This window comes from Xenopus laevis, chromosome 4L (assembly GCF_017654675.1).
Source record: "Xenopus laevis strain J_2021 chromosome 4L, Xenopus_laevis_v10.1, whole genome shotgun sequence".
Lineage (NCBI taxonomy): Eukaryota > Metazoa > Chordata > Amphibia > Anura > Pipidae > Xenopus > Xenopus laevis.
In genome coordinates this window covers 71,676,591-71,697,678 of record NC_054377.1, presented here as the reverse complement: position 1 = coordinate 71,697,678, position 21,088 = coordinate 71,676,591, and the positions used below count along the sequence as shown (strand labels likewise).

Genomic DNA, 21,088 nt, shown 5'->3' with positions numbered 1-21,088 from the left:
GTACAAGCGGGTTTATCAAAAGAATCGTCAAGGTACAGGCAAATAGATCAGACCAGGCAGCAGACAACAGGAATCGTAATAACAGGCAAGAGTCGGTACACAAGAATCAAAAGCAATATATCACACCCAGGAACAGACGAACAGGAACCTATAGTTGGGCAAGGACTGGAAGGGGAGAGAGGTTTAAGTAGTCTCTGAGTTTGGCGCCAAAGTTGACGCACTGGCGTCAGACGCTGACGCGCTTGCGTCAGACGCAGACGCCAGCGTCCCCACGCTGACGTCCTGACGCCGGCGCCCATTCTGACACCGGCGTCCATTCCGTCGCCGGCGGCCAATCCGGGAGCAGGAAGACGATGACACCATGGAGCTGCGCCCATCAGGAACCATGCGGTGAAGCAGGAGGTCGCCATCTTGGACGCCATCTTTGGAAGGTGAGTTAGAATCCATTACACATACTAACAGCCCTGTACAGAGTATATTTAAGACAACATGGCACACAAATTTTATGTAGCACCACTCTGCATAAATGTATTCAAGTATGCTGTCAGCAGTAACGGCTAAATTGAACATACTTACATAATTTTAGGGGGTTACTATCTTGGATTGTGTTAGAAGTGTCAATGACACTGCACATGCTCGGTGTGCTCTGGGCAGCTGCTGAGAAGCTAAGCTTAGAGGCTGTCACAAATCATCAAGCAGAAAATAAGGTTCACATGTCATAAAAGCTGATGCTACAGGGCTGATTATTACTTTGAGCTGCCATGTAATAATAATCTGAATTAATTTCTAATCACCCTTGTATTGTAATATAATATCTCTCTCTCTCTCTCTCTCTCTCTCTCTCTCTCTCTCTCTCTCTCTCTCTCTCTTTCTCTCTCTCTATATATATATATATATATGCAATATATTATAGGTTAGTCCTTTAACTGACAGCAGCACAGAACTTTAGATGTTTTTTCATGCTCTATCTTTGTAAAGATACAATAGCATTTTAACTCTTTTATTAGCATAAAGTACAAAAACCACTATACTGTAAATAGCTTATCTGTTCTGTGCAATGCATAGGGGACAATACAGTGGCTGCCTACAGTGATACAATGGAGCTTATTTATATCAAATACATTATATAACAACTTCTGAAGCAAGCACAATGCTAATAAAATCACAGTGATACAGAAATACATTATACAGTATTTAAATAATTTTGTTTTGGTGTTACTATCCCTTTAAATATATCTTTATATATCCAGCAAGACCAGTACTATTGTATTTATCAATCACTTAGTAACTGTAAGATTTTTTTGCGAAGCAGGCAGATTTATAAACATACCCACACCTTTCAGAGAACTATATATTGATTATAGTGGTATAATTTTTATAAGTCAAAGCTTTAAGTATGGACTGCAGTTCAGCAATACATATTATTTACAACATTATCTTGGTCTATCCAGTGACAATTTCTTCAAAGTCCAGATTGTTACATTTCCCAGAATTGATGTTCTTAAGTAATAGCATCTGCAAGAATCATTCTGTGATAATGTCCATCAGTGTGATGTATGCCATGGTCAGTATCATGCTTCAGCAAAAGGAACTGGACCTCAAAGGTAAAAACTGATCGTCAATAGAAGAGTTTGCTAAGACATCATCATTTTCACATGGAAGGGCTGCAGGCAAAGATGGGGCACCAGGCTCTCCAGGTTTGGGAAGCTTAGAGCAGATGAAACCACTTTGCCTGCTGTTCTTTGTATTTGCCTTATCTAAAAGAGACCTGTTTATTGATGTCTGTGAAGCATTTAAAAGGATAGGAAGACTTGATTCCCCTTCAGGATGATAAAGAAATGTAGATTCAGTTTCAGGTACCAAAAGCTTATCATCCAATGTATATTGTGTTAAAAATTCACGAGATGATCCATTTAGTGTTGACTCATAAGTGCTTAAACTGCAACCTAGAAGGTAAAGTGAAGTAAACAATAATATCAAAAAAGGATGAAATGCTTAAATACTTCAATGCTACCTGAAACTATGTAAAAGTTTAGTTACTATCAAGCAGCAGCAATCATTAGTCATTAGTGTAGCCAGCCCCTACAATCACATCACTTGGATGCAAATGTGCTATCATATATAATAATGATGCTGAACTGTAGCTGCTTATCGGTATATTATGTCACTCAGCATTGTGCCCAAATGGCCAAAATGTTTTTTTTAATACTGTAGACCCTTGGTATTGGGCTAGAGGCACTTTATCAGCCTGGGGATGTACTGTTTTTAATATTCAACAATAAATTTTAACAGTACAGAAATGGAATTCATATTTATGTTATTTTAATGGAATAAATTGAATACTATCCAGTATCTAGGCCCAAAATGATGAAAATGCCAATGTGACAGTTAAATTATTGCACCATTTTAGAAATACTATAGTTGTGGAATGGCACTATAAAATAGCTGTCACAGTGCCATTTTTGTGTGCTGGGCTTCATTACTAATTGCAGATTGACCTGTAGCTGGCAATACATGTGAAGATCCACTTGTTTAGGTAGGTCATGAGTGGTCAAAACAGGCGGATGCAGACGTTGAGCCCTTAGGCAGATGATTGGATAGGCCTAGGGGGTCAGTGAAATTAATTTTGCTACAGACTACATATACAGACAGATTTGGTAAGAATAGCAGAATTAGCACTGCATTGTCTGTGCATTTGCGCTGTAATAGTTGCAATTAATGTGTTGTCATTGGAAAAGAAGTGGATCACCTTTTGAGAGACATGTAATCATTTGATGAGCAAAGTTAGATAGAAAGTCAAAGAAGGGAAGGGGAAAAGGTCTAGATTACAAAGTTTGCAGCCACTTCACCATACTCATAGGCCTGGAACTAGGGGTAGGCAGAAGAGGCATGTTGCTAGGGCATGGTGGAGGGGCATCTAGACATGTACCTCTTTGGCCATCTACTCCTAGTTTGGGCCCTTGTTCCCCACTGCCCAGACCATGCATTGATCATACTGTAGGTCACTGGGGGATTTTATCAAGTGACTTCAATTTGTTCAGTGAAGTCCATTTGAAGTATTTGAAAGTATAGGTAACCATTAAATGCATTGAGACGGCTATGTGGTTATATTAGCTGAATATTGCACGTCCCCCATGGGAATATCTGTTTAAGGGGACTGTACAAGTTATTTTTAAAATTAATTTAAAAGGAAGGTGGGTGTTGTATAATGTTTGCTGTAGAGTGCAATAAACGCAGGAACTTTAAAGTAGTCTGTGGTTTTGTCTGGCATGGTTTTGCCCAATTTGCTCCCATGACTCACCTTGTGTGAATGTTTCTGGAAGTGTAACTAACTCCTGGTAAAACTGTACATATTTTGTGTGAATATTATAGGCACCTCAGATGGTGTATTGAGTGATGCCAATGATGTATAATGTCTGTGACGTATGTTTAAAATATATATTATATAAATATAGATATACAAACACATAATACTGTATATTTGAAATAGATAGATAGATTAAGTTACTGAGCCTGTTGAGTGCAGTACTTTTTTGATGATATTATATAGATACACACACATAATTTATTTTCATATATCCATTTCTAACATACTTTCTGAATAAACATAGTCTGAGGAAGAGTATCTTTACCTCTACATGATTCCAGTTTTTTGTTTTTGACTCTAAGTACTTCATCAAGTATTTTATCTATCAGGAAATCCTGTGTTTCTTGTAGTCGTATTGATTCAATTAAAGCATCTAGACCCTTTGGATTTTTGGCTAACCGATCTAACAAATCTCCTGCTCTTCGGCGACTTGTTGCTTGGCACAAAATTTCTTCGGCGTCATCTTTGTTTAATATCTTTTTTGATCTCAGGTAATCAAAATGTCTTTCTGCAATAATCTTTTCACAGAGGTAGGGCCGCAAAGATTCAATAGCCTGGAGGGAAAAAAAAGAACGATTGGGTGACGCTTTGCACTTGAAACCTTGGACCCAGTTTAATTTGAAGAGAAAAACTTACAGTATATCATGGTTTATTCTATGAAAACACTATTTAAGTCTAGGGAAAAATCTGGAATGAAATTACATTTTTATCATTATGTGTTATCAACATTCTGGAAATACAAATCAACACAAAATGATACTTGTTTTTTTTTGTAAACAAAATCTTTTACAATTAGATTGTCGATTTTGTTAAAGTTTGGAATTTGACCAATGAAAGGCAAACTCTGGTTATCACCTTCTGACTGAGGTAGATGTCTGCTGAGGTAGAATCTGGGTTCAACAAGGTCCCAGTAAAGAGTTCAGCCCTAAGAGGACTATACCCTTAGAGAAGTTGATAAACAGGGACCCAGTGAACGAGGTTATAAGCAAAGATACCACTATACGAAACAAAGATTCGTACGATTTTCTGACAATGTCTTGAGTGTCCCAACATTTTTCTTACCATAGCGATTGGTCGTTCAGTCGTTCGGACAGGTAAAAAAAGATTTATATCGGCTACCGATAAGATCTCTGCATGTATTACCTATGTGACAATATAAATGGAAGATTGTCACTACTATTTCTCGGACATAACTTTCGTACAATTGTTTGTACGAATGGCCTGAACATCGTGTGATTTGTTGTATTGGCTACTTTATATTAATCTGAATGGTTAGTTGCAGGTTGGAAGACTGCCATGGACAATGGTTCATCTGACATAGGCTATAATCTGCACGTCTATGGCCAGCTTTAGGATTTATACCTGGAGGTAGCTGTTATTGGCTTAAAAGTGAAGGGACCACAGTAAGAATAGGAATTCAAGCTAGTATTCTACTCCTTGAACATTTCTACTGGAGGGTATCTAGACAGCTAACTGGTTGCCTCAAGTTGACCATAGACGCAAAGATTTGATCATACGAATCTACATTTCGTACGATTTTCCGGCTGTGTGTGGAGTGTCCCGACAATTTTTCATGAGATGGTGATCGGACAGGTTAGAAAATTTCTGTTGGCTAATGATAATATTTCTGCATGTATTGCTGATCTGATGATATCAGTGGGAGACTGTCACTAGCTTTTGTCGGACATAACTTTCGTACGATTGCTGTCAGGGGCAGAACATAGTTTGATCTGTTCTTTTACTACTTTATTTGATCTAAATGGCATATTTTAATACCACTCTGCAAACAATTTTATCAGCTAAGCTTTTGAATAAATGATTCACCCATTCATGGAAAATGGTCTGTGAGGAGATTTCATTGTTTCACGGCAAAAATTTTGAAACCTGTGCGATTGACTGTTGGGACAATTTTGTGGGAATGATAAGATTTGTCGCACCTCATCAATATAACTTTATGTAGACAATATTAGCCTAAAATCTGCAGTGTCTGTTGCCAACCTGTATGTTTTTGGAGCATGGGGAAAAAACTAGAGTACACAGGAGAAACCCATCCTGAAAAAGGGAGAACATACAAATGTCTCGCAGATAGTTCCCCAACTGGCCACTGTTCCACTGTTCTGCAGCCAAGAATACTTTTTTGTTTAGTTCTATTAATTCATTGTTGTCTTCTATAAACCTGTACTTTTCCTATGCAGAGCCTCATCCCTAACCATAGTAATATGCATAATATATTGTGTATATTATTTGCCACCATTCTCCAACCACCTCTTACCTTTCTGTATAAGAAATGTACGGAACGGGCACTGGTAATAAATACAATGCGATGTGTTTAAGATTTAATACAGTGGTGTGCATTAGACTTTATTTTTTATATGGCAAAAGCTAGGCATAAAAGCTAAAACCCTGCAGACAACTGCAGTATATGCAGTATCACTAAATATAAACTAAATATAAAGGGTAAATATATCATGAGCAGAACGTTTGAGGACAAAGCTTTGTGTATAAATAACATTCCTCCAATGCACATGATATGAGATTCTCTCATTATTAATGCAAGACTGGTGTCTGCTCTCTGCGCTATTTATTCTATTTTGTTTTATGGAGGGACTATGAGGGGTTCTCAGCCTTCTGACGGATTGGTCTATGCTTGAGAGCATTTTATGCTTGCATTTTAGTATCACACTTAAAAAAACTTTAAACTAAATGGTACCTATACGTAGGAATGTCAGTATCCCATATTTGCCAGAGTGAGCGGCCTGTACGTTGCATGACCATAGCCTAGGACACCAAGGTAATAAATTCACTAGCATGATTGGCTTTATTGGAATGTTGACAAAAACACAATTTACTAGGGAATCCTTCAATACAAATCTGGGAAAGTATAGATATGTTACTAGAATTGCAGGACCATCAGTGGCATAACCACAACATGCCGCACTCCTCCCCACAAATCTACAGGGGCGCTCCCAAACTACATAGGGGGTTATGTCTCTGTTTAGCTGTACAGAGGCTTATTTTTTATATATCAACAGGCCCTTTACTAGCTGAGTTGTAAGTAGCCAAGGAGGGGAAACTACCCCAGGCTTCCCTGTAGGGTCTGTTATATGGCAGTTACTTCTATTGATCCCCAAATCAAAAATGTTACCCTCTTTCCCTGAGTCTGCCGAATTCATATTGTATGTCTTATATCAGACAGGGCTGTTTCTTGGCCTCTGTATAAACACAGGCTGAGAACAGCCCTACACAGCTAACTTCAGTCATCTGTGTCTGCACCTGGAGCTTGTGTCAGCACAAGTGCAGATACAAGAAGCAGAATTGCAAACAAGCATTTTGCAGCCAAAATTCATCTTGTGTGTCTCTCTACCTGAGCTGACGCAGTGGCTCCAGGTGCAGACACAGAAGACTGAAGATAGGAGCAGATGGGCTGTTTTTCATATGGAAGAATATGGGAGAATATTGTGCAATAATATCACTTTGCTGAGCAGAGGCCAGTAGTAAGACACCCTCTTTAAAATGGCTACTGTTCTGACCTGGGCTAAGAAACAAATACTTGTATTATCCAGTTTCACCTGGGCTAAGAAACAAATACTTTTATGATCCAGTTTCCCCCTATGATTCTAAAGATTTTTAAAGCTTTCTGATGTACCTAAAATAAGTAAGGTATAGGTATAAAAAAACAAGCTAACATTGTGTACTTACGACTGTGATTATATGTTCTATATGCGTATTCCATGTTAAAGGGAATATCTAATCACTGGTTTTTGGGTTACAGTCATATATCATGGCATAACTCTATAATCTGTAATGGGAAATAAAAGGACACATGGCTTCAGGTGAATACAGTCATTCCACTAATGGTAAAAGGAAGTAGAAATATTTTGTTTCGATACCAGTAACTTCCTGCTCTGAGTGTACGACACAGTTGTACTTACATCTTTTTTAACTTCAGCCATCTCATCATCAGTGAGTTTGAATGTGTTCATTTCTGTCATCCCTGTCCTGGAGCCCCTGCTAAGCTGGATAGTGGCAAGCAACTTCAGAGAGTTAACACAGGCACCTTTACTGAGGTAAACAGGTATTTTCAGCAAAAGCCCCGGAAATGCATTCACGAAGGTTAAAGTGTTCAGAAACTGTGAAGTTGTTTGTTCTTCCTGTGAAGCTGCCAATAGAATTTGAGTCTATACTTCCTTGTATTTACTAGTGACGTGCCCTCTTACATATCCTGCTCTCTTCTTACTGGCCGCAGTTGCTTCTAGTAGTACATGTGTGTCTGGGGTTACGCTTCTCTTGTGATACAGAGGAATGCAAAGAATGGGATTAGCAGACTGGCAGTAAATAGCAGTGTTGCTTCTCATTCATAATACTGCACGAGTCTTAACATGATATCTTGGGACCTGGGGCTTTCAGAATAAGGTTTTTTTTTCAGTTAAAAATCCCAATAGAATTGTTTTGCCACAAGTATGGAGTTTTGTAGCTTGGAAAGGATCAAGTACAAGATACTGCTTTATTATTAAAGAGGAAAAAGGAAATCATTTTGAAAAATTAGAATTACTGTATTTGCTTAAAATGGACTCTGTGGGCAAATTTACTGAAGGGTGAAGTGGCTAACGCTAACGAAAATTTGCCAGCGTGACGTCATTTTTAGGGATGGGCGAATTTGACCCGTTTCGTTTCGACAAAAACTCGCCGCCGGTGAAATGTCGCTGACGCCCATTAAAGTCTATGGGCGTCAAAAAAACTTTGTTCGCTCATCCCTAGTCATTTTGCCACTTTGCCGATTTACTAACGGATGCTGGTGTAAATTCGCTAGCGAAGTGGACCTACTCTAGCGCTACTTCGCACCCTTACGACAGACGAAGTTGTGCTATGGCGAAGGGACATAACTACGCTAATTCACTACTTTGCAGATTTTACTGATCGTTACCTCTTGCGCCAGACTTGCCTTCGTCACCTCAGACCAGGCGAAGTGCAATAGAGTAGATAGGACTCGCTTCAAAAAAAGTTGAAATTTTTTCTAAGTCCCAAAAAACGCTGGCGTCTTTTACTTTTTTAAGGGTGATAGGCTGAAAAAGATCGTCAATTTTTTTGGTGGGACCCTCCTTCCCCCCCCATAACATATGGCACCTAAACTATAGAGTGGGCACATGTATAGGGCAAAATAACAACTCTATTTTATTTTATGAAGCTTTCCCAGGCTTGTGTAGTGTAATGTATTTGCTGCTACAGATACGTCCTTTGTACTATAACTTGGCGCCATATGCAAATTAGGCATCGCTAGCGTAACTTCGCTTTGCTTGATGAATTAACAATAGTGCAACTTCGCTTCATTTCGCCTTCCTGGGCGCAACTTCAGATTTTAGTGAATTTGAGCAGCCCTGGCGAAACTACGCCTGGCAAAGTGCAGCGAAGCCGTCGCTAGCGCATTTTCAGTAGTGAATTTGCCCCTATGGGAGCTGCCCTCCTTGTAATTTGAAGCTTCCTGGACATTGGGCTTCCAGTTAAAGTATACCATACCTATGTTACAGCTTTTGACTATTACACTGGGTTATCAAAGGTCGAATTTCTAATTCATGTGATTTTTTTTTAATTTGAATATACTCACAATTCGACTGGGAGGTTATTTAAGAAAAATTTTGAATGTCTAATATTCGATCAAATGGTTCAGGCCCGAACTCTGAGTTAGTCAGCCACTTGAAGGGGGGCCACATGGGACATAACTGTTCAGTGAGTTTGTAATTGATCCTCAGCATTCAGCTCAGATTCAAAAGCAACAGTTATGACCCATGTGCCCCCTCAAGTCACTGATTGGTTGCTGCTTGGTAACCAATCAGTGGAAACCAAGAGAGCTGAAAAGCACAAAGTAGTGTTCTGTTCTGTTAGACCCCCAGTCACTCTAGTCTTTATATATTACATTTTTGGCTAACTAACTACAGTATATTAGAAACATTTCTTATTTTGCACAGCCTATCTATTTAACCAGTTTTCATTTTTATACTGAATAATTCTTCTTGACTTCTATATAACAGACCCACAGTCTAGACCTCCTGTGGCCACAGGGTCTGCTGTATTATAGTTATGCCACTGGTGGTGTTCTTAGTATTGCCACCAGTCCGGATTTGACTGGGACAGCCCCGTGTTCAGAAGGGTTCTCCTCGATTGGTGTGGCAATTGGCCAATTGCCAATCGCCTTTTCATAGTCCCACCCACCATGGCATAGCCCTGCCCACCACCCCGTCCCACAACGTCATGCTCCCCACCCCCGTCATTGCTGTGGCCCCGCTATAACCCGGAAGCGTGGTTGTTTACATTTTTGTCAAAACCCAGAGCAGCAAAGGTTAACCTGCTGATCTAATGTATTTTTGAGGATTTCCAGCTAAAACCTTTGAAACCACTATGAAATGTCATGAGTTAATTTACTACAAATGGTATGTTAGTACCTACCTACATGAGCACCTTAACCCAACTCGGTTTTTATAGTTCAACAAGCTCTTTTGGGCAAATTTACTTAGGTGCAAATTTTCGCTTTGGGAAACTTTGCCATACTTCAGGCAAATTTATCAGACGTTATTTCGTAGCGAATACGCGTATTTATCAAAATGCAAAACTTCGTCTCAGCAAATGAACGCTGACGTACTTTCGACAGCACAAAAGAGTTACTTACTTTCTAGTGCAACTTCGTTGACATACTAACGATTACGTCAGTTTAAATATGGTGAGTACATACAGGTGTTATGTATGTATTTATTAGTGATGTTGGTGAAATTGCTGGAAGTGGCCACTTATTAAAAACGTCCAAGGAATCAAAATAAAGACAAAACAAGATCCTCTAGATATGAGCCCACCCTAAAACAAATGTGGCATGATCCTCAAATGGTTAAAAAAGTGTAACATATTTAACAGTTACAAATTGTAAACATAATCCCTGAAAAAATGCCAGCTTTTTATCTTTTTTTATGGCTTTTTGGAATAGAGGATATGATGCCACTGACATAATAACATTGAGGATATAGCTTCATCTTATCAATTCGCCTTTTGAAACAACGCAAAACTTCTCTTACGCTAAGCTATTTCGCTAGCAAATTGTCTTCTTCGCCTTTTAGTAAATTGGCAATATCCCTGAGAATTGTCATTTTGGCAAATTTTCGCTTAATAAAATGAGTTTCACTTAGTAAATTTTAGTTCATTTTTTTTTTGTCTGGACACACCATTAAACTAGTTCTGCAAGAACATTGGTTTTAAAACTTTTCACTTTTTTTTATTGCTTGGTGTTTATGTCACTAAGTTTGATTCCTGTGTTACCTCCTTGCCCAGGTAAGAGTAAAGCTCAAAGCAGTATGGCTGGATGTTTTCCTTAAGCCAAACAGGGCAAACATTGTTCAGAATTCTAATACAGGTATAACTAAATCAATTCTTAGCAAAACTTAGCAAACAAGAACAAAAAGGGCCACTTGGTTTATTTTTATTTTTTTCAAGTCCTTTATCAAGGGGATGCTAGTTTGTCTCAGTCAGCATTTAAATACCTCCAGGAAAAAAATGCCATAATTCACATAGAGGTAGCCTTACACTTAGGCACATGCACTTACACTCATGTGTACCTAAATAAATATCTATTTGATTTGTGTTTGGGAAGACTGCTCTTTGAGTGCCTGCTCTACATCTACTGTATATGGATGGATCTGCTTACAAACACCAGCAACTCCTTGATAAAGGACTAATTTTGGAGTTAACATAGATATTACAATATATTGACTTGAAATGTTTATATATAATTGTGTATGATATCAACTTTGTTTATATAAAATATCATTTGCAAACATACCAAATGGCCCTTCCTTATGCTGCTTTGCTCAGTGGTGTTCATTGATTTCATGCTATTGCTTTTATTACACTGTAGTAAGCTATATGGGGCAAGGGCAGTTTGATATTTAAAACAGTGCATCATTTACTTGGTACAGTAGATATGTAATATATAATATAAACAACTTGCTATATAGCAATACAGGTTAATACATGGACTTTTGCACTTTTGCATCAGATCCATACAGATATAATGATATCCAAGCACCATCTAGTGTCTGGTCTTGGTATTGACAAATAGAAAGTGTTAATTCTTCTGAACAATGCTGGCAAGAGTGAATAGAAATGATGATGTTCTTTTGTGTTCTAAGCTGATGCAGACTGATGAGATTTCTGGGTCAGTAAGTGGTAAACACTTTAAGCAAAGCCTATTTTATTATTAAGGGTTATTATGATATAGTTTGGAGACTCCAACCTTTTATACTCCTGAGCCCCATTCAAATGTAAAAAGAGTTGGATCGGCAGCCTACAGGAGACTCTGTTTGGCAGTACATCTGGTTTTCATGCAACCAAAACTTACCTCCAAGCCTGGAATTCAAAAATAAACCCCTCTTTTGATGTCACTGGGAGCAACATCCAATGGGTTGGTGAGTAACATGATGCTCACAAGCCACTGGTTGGGGATCACTGACATAGATAGAAGAGGATGGGAAAGGTGAATCAGAATTTTGGGCAACACAATAGAAAGTAGTACAATACTGTTGATAGTATTGGTAGGCAGAGTATGCGGCTGCCTAGGGCATCATCACTGAGGGGCACACTTTTAAGGGGATTTTTTTCCGTTTCGCTTATTTAATAATTTATTTTAGTAATCCTCGCTGGGATCCATCCATCCCTCACCTTCTCCCTCCCTCCCTCTTGCCGGCAAGTAATAGCTCCTGCCTCCTTCTGTGCGGCGCTGTGTGCGTACGTGCGTCAATGACATCACTGAGGTGGTTCGTCGACGGAGAGAGGCAGAGAGCTGGTGGCCTAGACGCGTTGGTGTGGTTTGCGCTCACTGCTCTTTCTCAATCTCAGCATTCACAGTTGAGTTCAGCCTGAACTGAAGCGAGATTGATATTCTTCTATTACTGTGACGCTTCCAGATTTGTGGGCCATATTTTTTTCTATTGCTGCTGGGCTGGGCGCTGGCACAGGTAATAAATACTTTGGGGCAATATGATGTGATCACAGTGATTGCATTTATGTTTGGTTGCTGCTGGCACAGGTGCATAAGTTGGCGGCAATAATTGTGATCTGATTTTTTTTTGGCTGCTGCTGGCACAGGTAAAGATTGGGGACAATATGCTGGCTGCTGGGCATGCTGGCACAGGTACAGGGGCAGTATGATGGATGGCTGCAGGGCTTGCTAGCACAGGTACCGTACAGGGGGGCAGTATGGAGGCATCTGGCACTAGTATATGGGGACAATCAAGAAGGGGAGCTAATTTTATGTGGCTGAATGATGGCAGCTGGCACATTTGTTAATTCTATCTGAATATCTGGGCCTCGGGTGGGGCGAAATGTGACTGTGCTGTGACTGAGGGGGTGTTTCATTCATTAATGTGTTGTACACTTTCTTGCTTTCTTTATTTAAAAACCGACATGGTAAGCTAACATGGAAATGGTAATGCAGGCTGGGAGGGGGGGGGGCGCTGATTGAAGCTCTTGACTAGGGTGCCAAACTACCTTGGCCCGGCCCTGGCGGCAAGCCTATTACATGCTGACCACCCTATGCCAAAATCGAATGGAACAGTTTTTCCTGTACTCAAAGCTCGGGTTACCAGCTTTTCTTCAGGCCTTTACCAACTGTCAAAGTAAGGGGTAGGGGTGGGTCCAAAAGCAGGTAGAGTAGTGCTGTTGGCAGGGGAGCTGTGCCAATGAGGTGAGTTGAGAAACTTTAAGAGCTGAATTGGCTCCTCTAGCAGAGAGAGCACAATAGCTCTCTTTCACTAGCACTCTGGACCCCCTCCCATGGCATTGTGGACCCCTCCAGGACCCCTTCCGATACCAAAAAGGTGAGTGTGGGGGTAAGGGTGGCAAGCCGTCTCAGGTGGCAGAGGCACTAGGATCTCCCCTGGATGTTGCAAGGGCAGGACTGGACATGCCCCCTGGGTGTTGCAGGGCCAGGGCTGAGCAGCAAAAATGCCACTCCTGGTAACTTTAAGAGTCGAATTGCTCTCTTTTGCTAGTAGGGTTGCCACTTTTTCTGGAAAAAAAATACTGGCCTTCCTATATATTTATCTTTTTTCCCTATTATTAACATTGGGATCAACCATAATTTTTACTGGCCATGCTGTAAAATACCGGCCAGGTGGCAACCCTACTCACTAGCATCCTGGATCCCCTCCCGTGGCATTGTGGACCCCTCCAGTGCCAAAAAGGTGAGCATCGGGAGGGGCGAAACAGCAAGCTGCCTCAGGCGGCAGGGGGGACAGGATCGCAGGGGCAGAGCTGAACAGTGATGGTCCATACGCTGTGAGAAGGCAAGATTTTGGGACATGTGGGGGAGGGAAGTGAAGGATTATGGCAGTTCAGAGGCAGGCTGGGGACAAAAAAGTAATGATTACAAATTTACCAGCAGCTTCATTGCCTGTAAACAGGCCCAGACTGGCAATCTCTGGGTTCTGGCAAATGCCAGAGGGGCTGCTGTAAGCTGCCATAGACAGACACTATTTAATGGGCTGGTGGGGGGCTATTTGGGCCTCTGTAGACCTGAAATGCCAGGGCCTATTTTGATTCTCTGTCCAGACCTGTCTGTAGATTTGTAATACCGGCCTCCGGCGAGGCAGCAACCCTACTTAAAGGGGTGGTTCTCCTTTAATGCCCAAATCTTAGCAACTTTTAATTGGTTTTCATTTATTATTTTTTATAGTTTTTGAATTATTTGCCCTTCTTTTCTGACTCTTTGCAGCTTTCAAAAGGGGCACTGCTGACTCCTTCCAAACAACAAATGCTCTGTAAAGCTACAAATGTGTTGTTATTATTACTTTTTATTACTCATCTTTCTATTCAGGCCTATCCTATTCATGTTTCCATCTCTTATTGAAATCAGTGCATGGTTGCTAGGGTAATTTGGACCCTAGCTACCAGATTGCTTAAAATGCAAATTGAAGAGCTGAATAAAATCTAAATAACTCAAAAACCACAAATGATAAAAAATTCAAACCAATTGCAAAAAAAAAAAAATTCAAACCATTGTCTAAGAATATCACTCTCTGCATCATATTATATCAGGTGAACAACCCCTTTAAAGCAGATCTCACCTGCTACTTCTCTCCACACCGACAGCTTCTGCATCCTCTGTTCCAACTCAACAACTCCATCGTCTGCACTGTATACTTTTCCTACAGTTTTCAGAGCATCGGAGGCAGGTCGGGAGCAGTTTAACTGGTGATCACAAATTTGTCAGCAGCTACATTGCCGGTAAATTTGTAATACCGGCCCCGGCCTTGGCTGGTATTTTACAGGCTAGGCAGGTGCAATACCGGCCAGGTGGCAACCCTGTCTGGAAATGGTTAAACCTTAAAACCTAGAACCAACTTAACATATGTTATTACAGTACATTTCCTTAACATTTATTCTCAGGGGACCCTGATGAAGTGTGGACATCAGCTTTGTTCATCCCTCCCAACATTTGAAAAATTGAAAGAGGGACAAAAAAATATTTGCGGCGCTGCGCATGGCGACAGTTTTTAGGCCACTCCCTTAAATACCATGTCTATTTCACAAAATTTGGCAGGTTATGGAAAGTTTGAACATATTTCTTGGGGGGTTTACGGTTATGCTTTATGTGTTATTACAGTTTTGCAAATGAAGGTGAAAAAGTGCAGGTGCTAAGTATTCTGGGCTGTCTGCCTAAAACTCTTATTTAATTAAGTTTAGAAACTTTGTATCTTTTTCTGGCTGTTCAGTGCAGGAGTAAATGCAAATGCGGGACATTTTAAAAAGAATCCGGGACTGCTGGCTGAGCTGTCAAAATTATCACTGTCCCCCGTAAAATGGGACAGTTGGTAGTTATGGCTTTGTGCACCATTAGTGGTTTGAATAATTTCTGCCACTCATTTCAATTACAAGTTTTCTTTTGTCAAAATAGATTTTATTATATCACACAGAGATCCCCAGTAGGTGCTTTAATACCTTCAGTTATGCATATCTTAATATGATTTATTCAAAGAAGCTTGCACATGCCATAAGGACACCTTTCTGACCCCAATGTTCTGTTTAAAATGCTGGCACTATAGCAATTTAATTTAGAGTAAAAAATAGTTACCATTTTGCCAGGGGCACTGCGCCAATGAGGTGAGTTGAGAACAAGTTACCGGCACAAAGTTGCTTCTGGTAAATTTAAGAGCTAAATTTCTGGTTTTCAAACTGGAGATTTGTCTCTTTCAGTGCAGAGTGTAATTGTTCTCTCGACACTAGCGATGTGGACACTCTGTAAGCCCCTTCCTGTGCAGAAAAGATAACCGTCAATGTTAGAGGGGGCACCAGAATGAAAGCTACCTCAGGGCGGCAGTGTGGTCAGGACCACCCCTGCATTTTGCATTAGCAGATAAGTATTTTTGTGCAGTTTAGGGCCCACCACCCTGTGCTCACTCAGTAATTAGATATAACAGAGATGTCAATCAACCACATATCATAAGGGAGATAAGGATCCACTCTTTTTGAGACTTTATTTCATGTTGTCATTTAGGAATGAGGAATTTAAGGTGGCCGTAGACATAGAGATGTTTGGCTATGTCGCCAAACGATAGGATCTCTCCCCAATATGCCCACATTGAAGTGGGCCATATCGGGCCAATCTGATCGTGGGCCATAGGGCCCAACGATTGGCTCATAATACATCCGATATGGGCGGTCAGATCTTGGGACAGCATAAATGAACAGATGTGCTGCGATCCGATCGGGATCTGGCAGACTTTCGGCCAGATATCAATCGGGAAAGCCTGTCAGATGGCAGCTTTATCGGCCAACAGACCTTGGCCTTTAGGCTTAACATAATCCAAGACCAGATCATTACATTACATGGAGTTGGTTGACATTAGGAATGCACTGAACCCAGCTTTTGGGTGTTTGATCAAACTCCTCAAGCCTGGGGAGAGAATTCAGGCGAACACCAAATGAAATCCAAACCTACGGCAACATTGGAAAAAGCCAATTGACATTTTACCGTTGTATAGGGTTTCGATTCGGTTTGGCTAGGTAGGCTCTTGGATTCGGCCAAATCCTGCTTTAAAAAAGGCTCTAATTTGACAAAATCCCGAAACGAAAGATTTGTGCACCCCTTGTTGACATCTCTGTAGATATTGTCAAATGTTATAGATTTTTATATAGGCCCAGACCAGAAATAAGGATGATATGGTGCCCATTACAGTCTGAGTCCATCAGTAGATCCTCTGGTAGGCCAGTCCTGTGGTGCTCACCCTACAACAGAAAAAACCCAACTAGAATGTCCTTAGGCACCTTGCAAAAGTCACAGAGCTGGACATCAAATTAGTTCAGAAGGTAAAGAGAGAACAAGTCAGAGAAATGGTAGTACACTGTATTTGCTTATTTCAAGACTGAACGTAAAACTAAATTTGTGTAAAGATATAAAAAATATGCAGCGGCACAATAAAATATAACAGATTATCAAATAAGTGGTAGAATGAATACACAATAAGGTGGCCCCTCACTGATCTACTATGGGATTGAAAGAATACTCACAATAAACTACAGGAAGTACAGTTTTTATTCCTGCTATTTCATAACAGTTGGGAAAAAACTCATCAGGATGTGGATTTAAAGAACTTTTGCACGTAAGTAAACATATTTATCAGAATCAAATTTAAAAGGGGGCAAAACTTGTTTATCCACACTGCATTTCTGGAGTCTAAATTCAGCTAGCAAATTAATATTCACCCACACACACAAAGTACTGACGATAAGGTCCTGAGCACAAGCATTATTACTATAAAACATTTAAATAGACATACAACAAGGCCGACGAAAGTTAATACCACGCAGCATGTGGAAGGCCACAAGCTAGACCATCAGTAGCTCCAAGTTGTAAGCTATTAATACATTACACATAATTAGCATCAGATATAACTGTTAACTTTTATGGTGTAAACACATTATAATTTTTTTAGTGGCTTTAGCAAAAACACCATCAAGGGAATGAGTTAAAAGATTGTCTTGAATATGTCCTAGCCACAGCATTCATTAGTAAAGCCTTGGTTTTGCTGCTGAAAGAAGAAATAAGCAGATCTCAGTGTTATATAAATTAAGGTTCCTGATGGTGAATTGTATCATTGAGATTTATTGTAACCTGCAACTTTTATAGGTAGTCAAATAAAAAAAAGTGCCCCACTATAATTTTGTTGAGAGTTGCTAGGTTTATATTTATATAATTGAATAAAAGAATGATTACAGCTATGAAATCAGCAAGTAAAGCTGTGTGTCTGCTGCTGCTCTGTGGGTGTCCCCTTGCCTGTAGAGCAGGGATCTGAACTCAGTGGCTTAGTTTGTTCTGCTGTAGATTAGCCTGCAGATCGCCCTCTGCTGCTCCTGTCTAGCACTGCATCTGTGCGCTGGGATTTCTATAATTCTGCTTAACAAATTCCAGAAGTTCCTGTCTTCTGAAACCCATAAAAAAATGTTATAACAAAACAAAAGCATGACGCACATGTGCTGCCATTAATCAGCTTTCTCCTCCATGGACTGTAGCTTCAACCAACCAAACCTGTAGTTTACTTTGTTATAAAAGAGGTATATTGGTTGCACATGACAGCGCAGTCTCTGCTGGATTCTGTCTGCATGCATTCCAACTTTGATTCCTCTGTCAAACATCAAATGCAACCTTTAATTTCTGCTTAATTTCCTGAAAATATATATATACGGTATATATATATATATATATATATATATATATATATATATATATATATAATTTATTTATTTTTAGTAGGATGTAAGGCTGAGTAGTTATCACATTACTCGAAGACAAGTTTAAAGACAAAAGGAAGTATAAAATAGTCTAAACATTGAAAAGTGACTTGATATTTCATTGCTTTCGTTTTGTAAAATGGATTATGTGATATTACTTAATGATTGTTCCAGATACACTGTAAATTCCATTGCCTACTGTGCTATATTATCCATGGTAATAGCCCTTACGGAGCAGGGACATAAAGCACTTGTGGTATGTTTTTCATAGACTTGATCAATTATCATGATTGTTGTGGATACCCTGTCACACTATGTTTCCTTATTGGATGATGAATTCCTTATTGAGTTTTAATCTCATTTCTTTCAGCGGTGTTGCCATAGTTTATTCATGTTGCTTATATGATTTATAATGAGGGCTACATTAGGCCATAGATCTCGTGATTTGTAGCTTGTGCTAACTAGAGTTTTTAAGTGTTGTTGTAAATCATAGTGTGACTGGTATGACAAGCTTGCCACCCACAGTCTAAGAGGCACATTTATTCATGTTTGGGGCACAAAATTGCATTTTTACACTTGTGATTTAAGACTAAGGGATTTATGAAGCCTCAATTTTTTTCTGGTCAAGTTTTTATAGGGGAAAATTCAAATTTGTAGAGAGAAAAAAACTTGTATTTTTAGAGGTTTATTATGCCCCAAAGCTGCTAAAAATCAGAATCTGAAACTACTAGTCATGTAGAAGTCAATGACAGATATCCCTGAAGTTGTTTGCTGACATTGTGATCTGTGCTGGATAATATCATCATATAATCCGAAAAAGATCATACCATTTGAGCGCCAAATTTAAAAAAGTCATACAATCTGAATTTCTAGTCATGTAGAAGTGAATGACAGATGTCCCTGAAGTTGTTTCTTGACATCATTAACCGTGCTGAATAATATCATCATATAATCTGAAAAAGTCAGGGTTTTTGGGTGACAACTCAAAAAGATCGTACCATTTGAGCACCAAATTTGAAGAAATCATACAATCTGAAGTTCCGTATGATTTTATCGAGTCTTTTCCCGCACAGACTTTTTCGAGCTGATTATTATTCTAATCATACTATAAATCTATTTATAGGATCTGCAAGGTCGTTGCCTCCAATATATTCTCTGTTTTTTTCAGATTTCCCAAGGTTCCCCTGTGCTGGATGTAACTTCTTAAAAACTGCAGTTTGTACCCAAATGTAAATAAACTCTCATCACTTGTATCTGACAGAAAACATCAGAGCCCTGCATAGCAACCACACACAAACAGGTTTGGGTAAACTCACACTTGTCATCTTAGGGTGCAGGAAAGCACTTTATATTCTGCATTGCACAACATGTCTGACTATATCAGCCGGCCTGACGATTATAAAATTGCTAATGTATATTCTGACAGGCTGCAAGTTCATTTGTTTAGAGATACTGTCCACATTCTTGTTACATTTATGGACTTATCCCAGGCCTGGAAAAATCCTGGATTTCTCAACAGGAAGTGTGAGGCAAAAGACACCTGGAAAGAACCATCTTTAAACCAGATGAGATCAGATTTGATGAGGAAAATGTATATATCATAGATTGTCCTACAAACTACAGTGAAATATATAAGAAATTAAATGAGATGTACTTTTATAATGAAGAATAACCTGGTTCTGAATTGCAGATATTTCAGCAGCTGGTCTCACATTTCCTCCTTTTTTAGTCCTAAATGGCTATGGGCCATACAAATAGGTTTCTTAGGGCACATTTACCAAATAGCTGGCTGCTATGGCTTCACACTGGCACTTATGTGGGTACACGAGCCCCAGTCATTTTCCTAAAGAGTTATAATTCTTGGGGGTAAATGCACAAAGCAGCATCAGAGCAAATTAAACGTAGTGACCAGAAGGATAAAGAGCTACAAACTATTTCCTGGCTTATTTTGAATTGACACTATTTTTCCATTGCTCTTTTAATAAGCAATTATTATGCAGTGAGCCCACAGCATGAAGTTTAAGAAACAAACAACGTTATGTGCTCTGCTAATAAGAATGAGTGTAACAGATCAAATAAAAACAGTGGGATGTCCAAGGTTCTATTTTGCTGTGGCCAATGTACCTTGTATAGGGTTAACCTGTACTTCTTTAAGGATGCTCAGCAGACTAACTAGAACTCTGTCACTGATTAGCAGCCCTCTGTAGAAGAATGTTGGGAATTCTATTTCTACATGGGCATCTGAATATGCATTCCCATGTAGTTTATTCAAATTCGATTCAAGTTTTAAAAAAAAATGTAATCAAATTTTCGAGATTTATCATACTCTGGCCCTTTAATAACTTGAATTCGACTATTCGCCACCTAAAACCTGCCGAATTGCTGTTTAAGTCAATGGGAGAAGTCCAGGGATCAATTTAGAGTTGTTTGCAGCCTAGATTCATCCAAGTTTAAAAAATTCTATTTTTTTTAAAATAATTTTCTATTGGTCGAATTTCGAATTTATGGGAGTTTAGGGGACTTTCTAAAAACTCACATAAATTCGAGAATGGACCTTTGATAAATGTGTCTCGCAGTGTCACACCTGGGTTTCGACAGTTCACTTTCGATTCTGTTCACCTAATTCTAGATTTCAAAAGGAATGTTTGATAAACTCCTTAGAAAATTGAAGCAGCAGGAGCTTCTTCTGCATGAATGTCTCCTAGGTATAATTAACTTTGCAGCTACTAAAAGTAACTTTTGAAAGCTAATCAATATCAGTGTTCCTTTTCAAAGTAAATGTTGCGCAGAGTCGGATGACCAAGTGACACAGTTCAGACTCCAGTTATTTTTTGCACATACAATTGACAACCTGTGAGGTGAATCCTGACGGTCACTTAGTGAATTTAACCCTCCCAAGGTATGTTGGTGCGTCAACTTGTCTTAGATCACATAAAAAAAAAACAACATAATAAG

General features: G+C 39.4%; 1 protein-coding gene across 1 annotated transcript; it reads right to left on the bottom strand.

Annotated features, from left to right (window-relative positions):
• Positions 1-986: 986 nt before the first annotated feature.
• On the bottom strand, positions 987-7,552 carry bcl10.L (BCL10, immune signaling adaptor L homeolog). The gene is made up of 3 exons (XM_018258142.2): positions 7,300-7,552; positions 3,633-3,921; positions 987-1,946 (listed from the first exon to the last, which is right to left on the bottom strand). Exons 1-3 carry the CDS (start codon positions 7,357-7,359, stop codon positions 1,579-1,581), a joined length of 717 nt encoding a protein of 238 aa, XP_018113631.1. The 5' UTR covers positions 7,360-7,552; the 3' UTR covers positions 987-1,578.
• Positions 7,553-21,088: the final 13,536 nt, after the last annotated feature.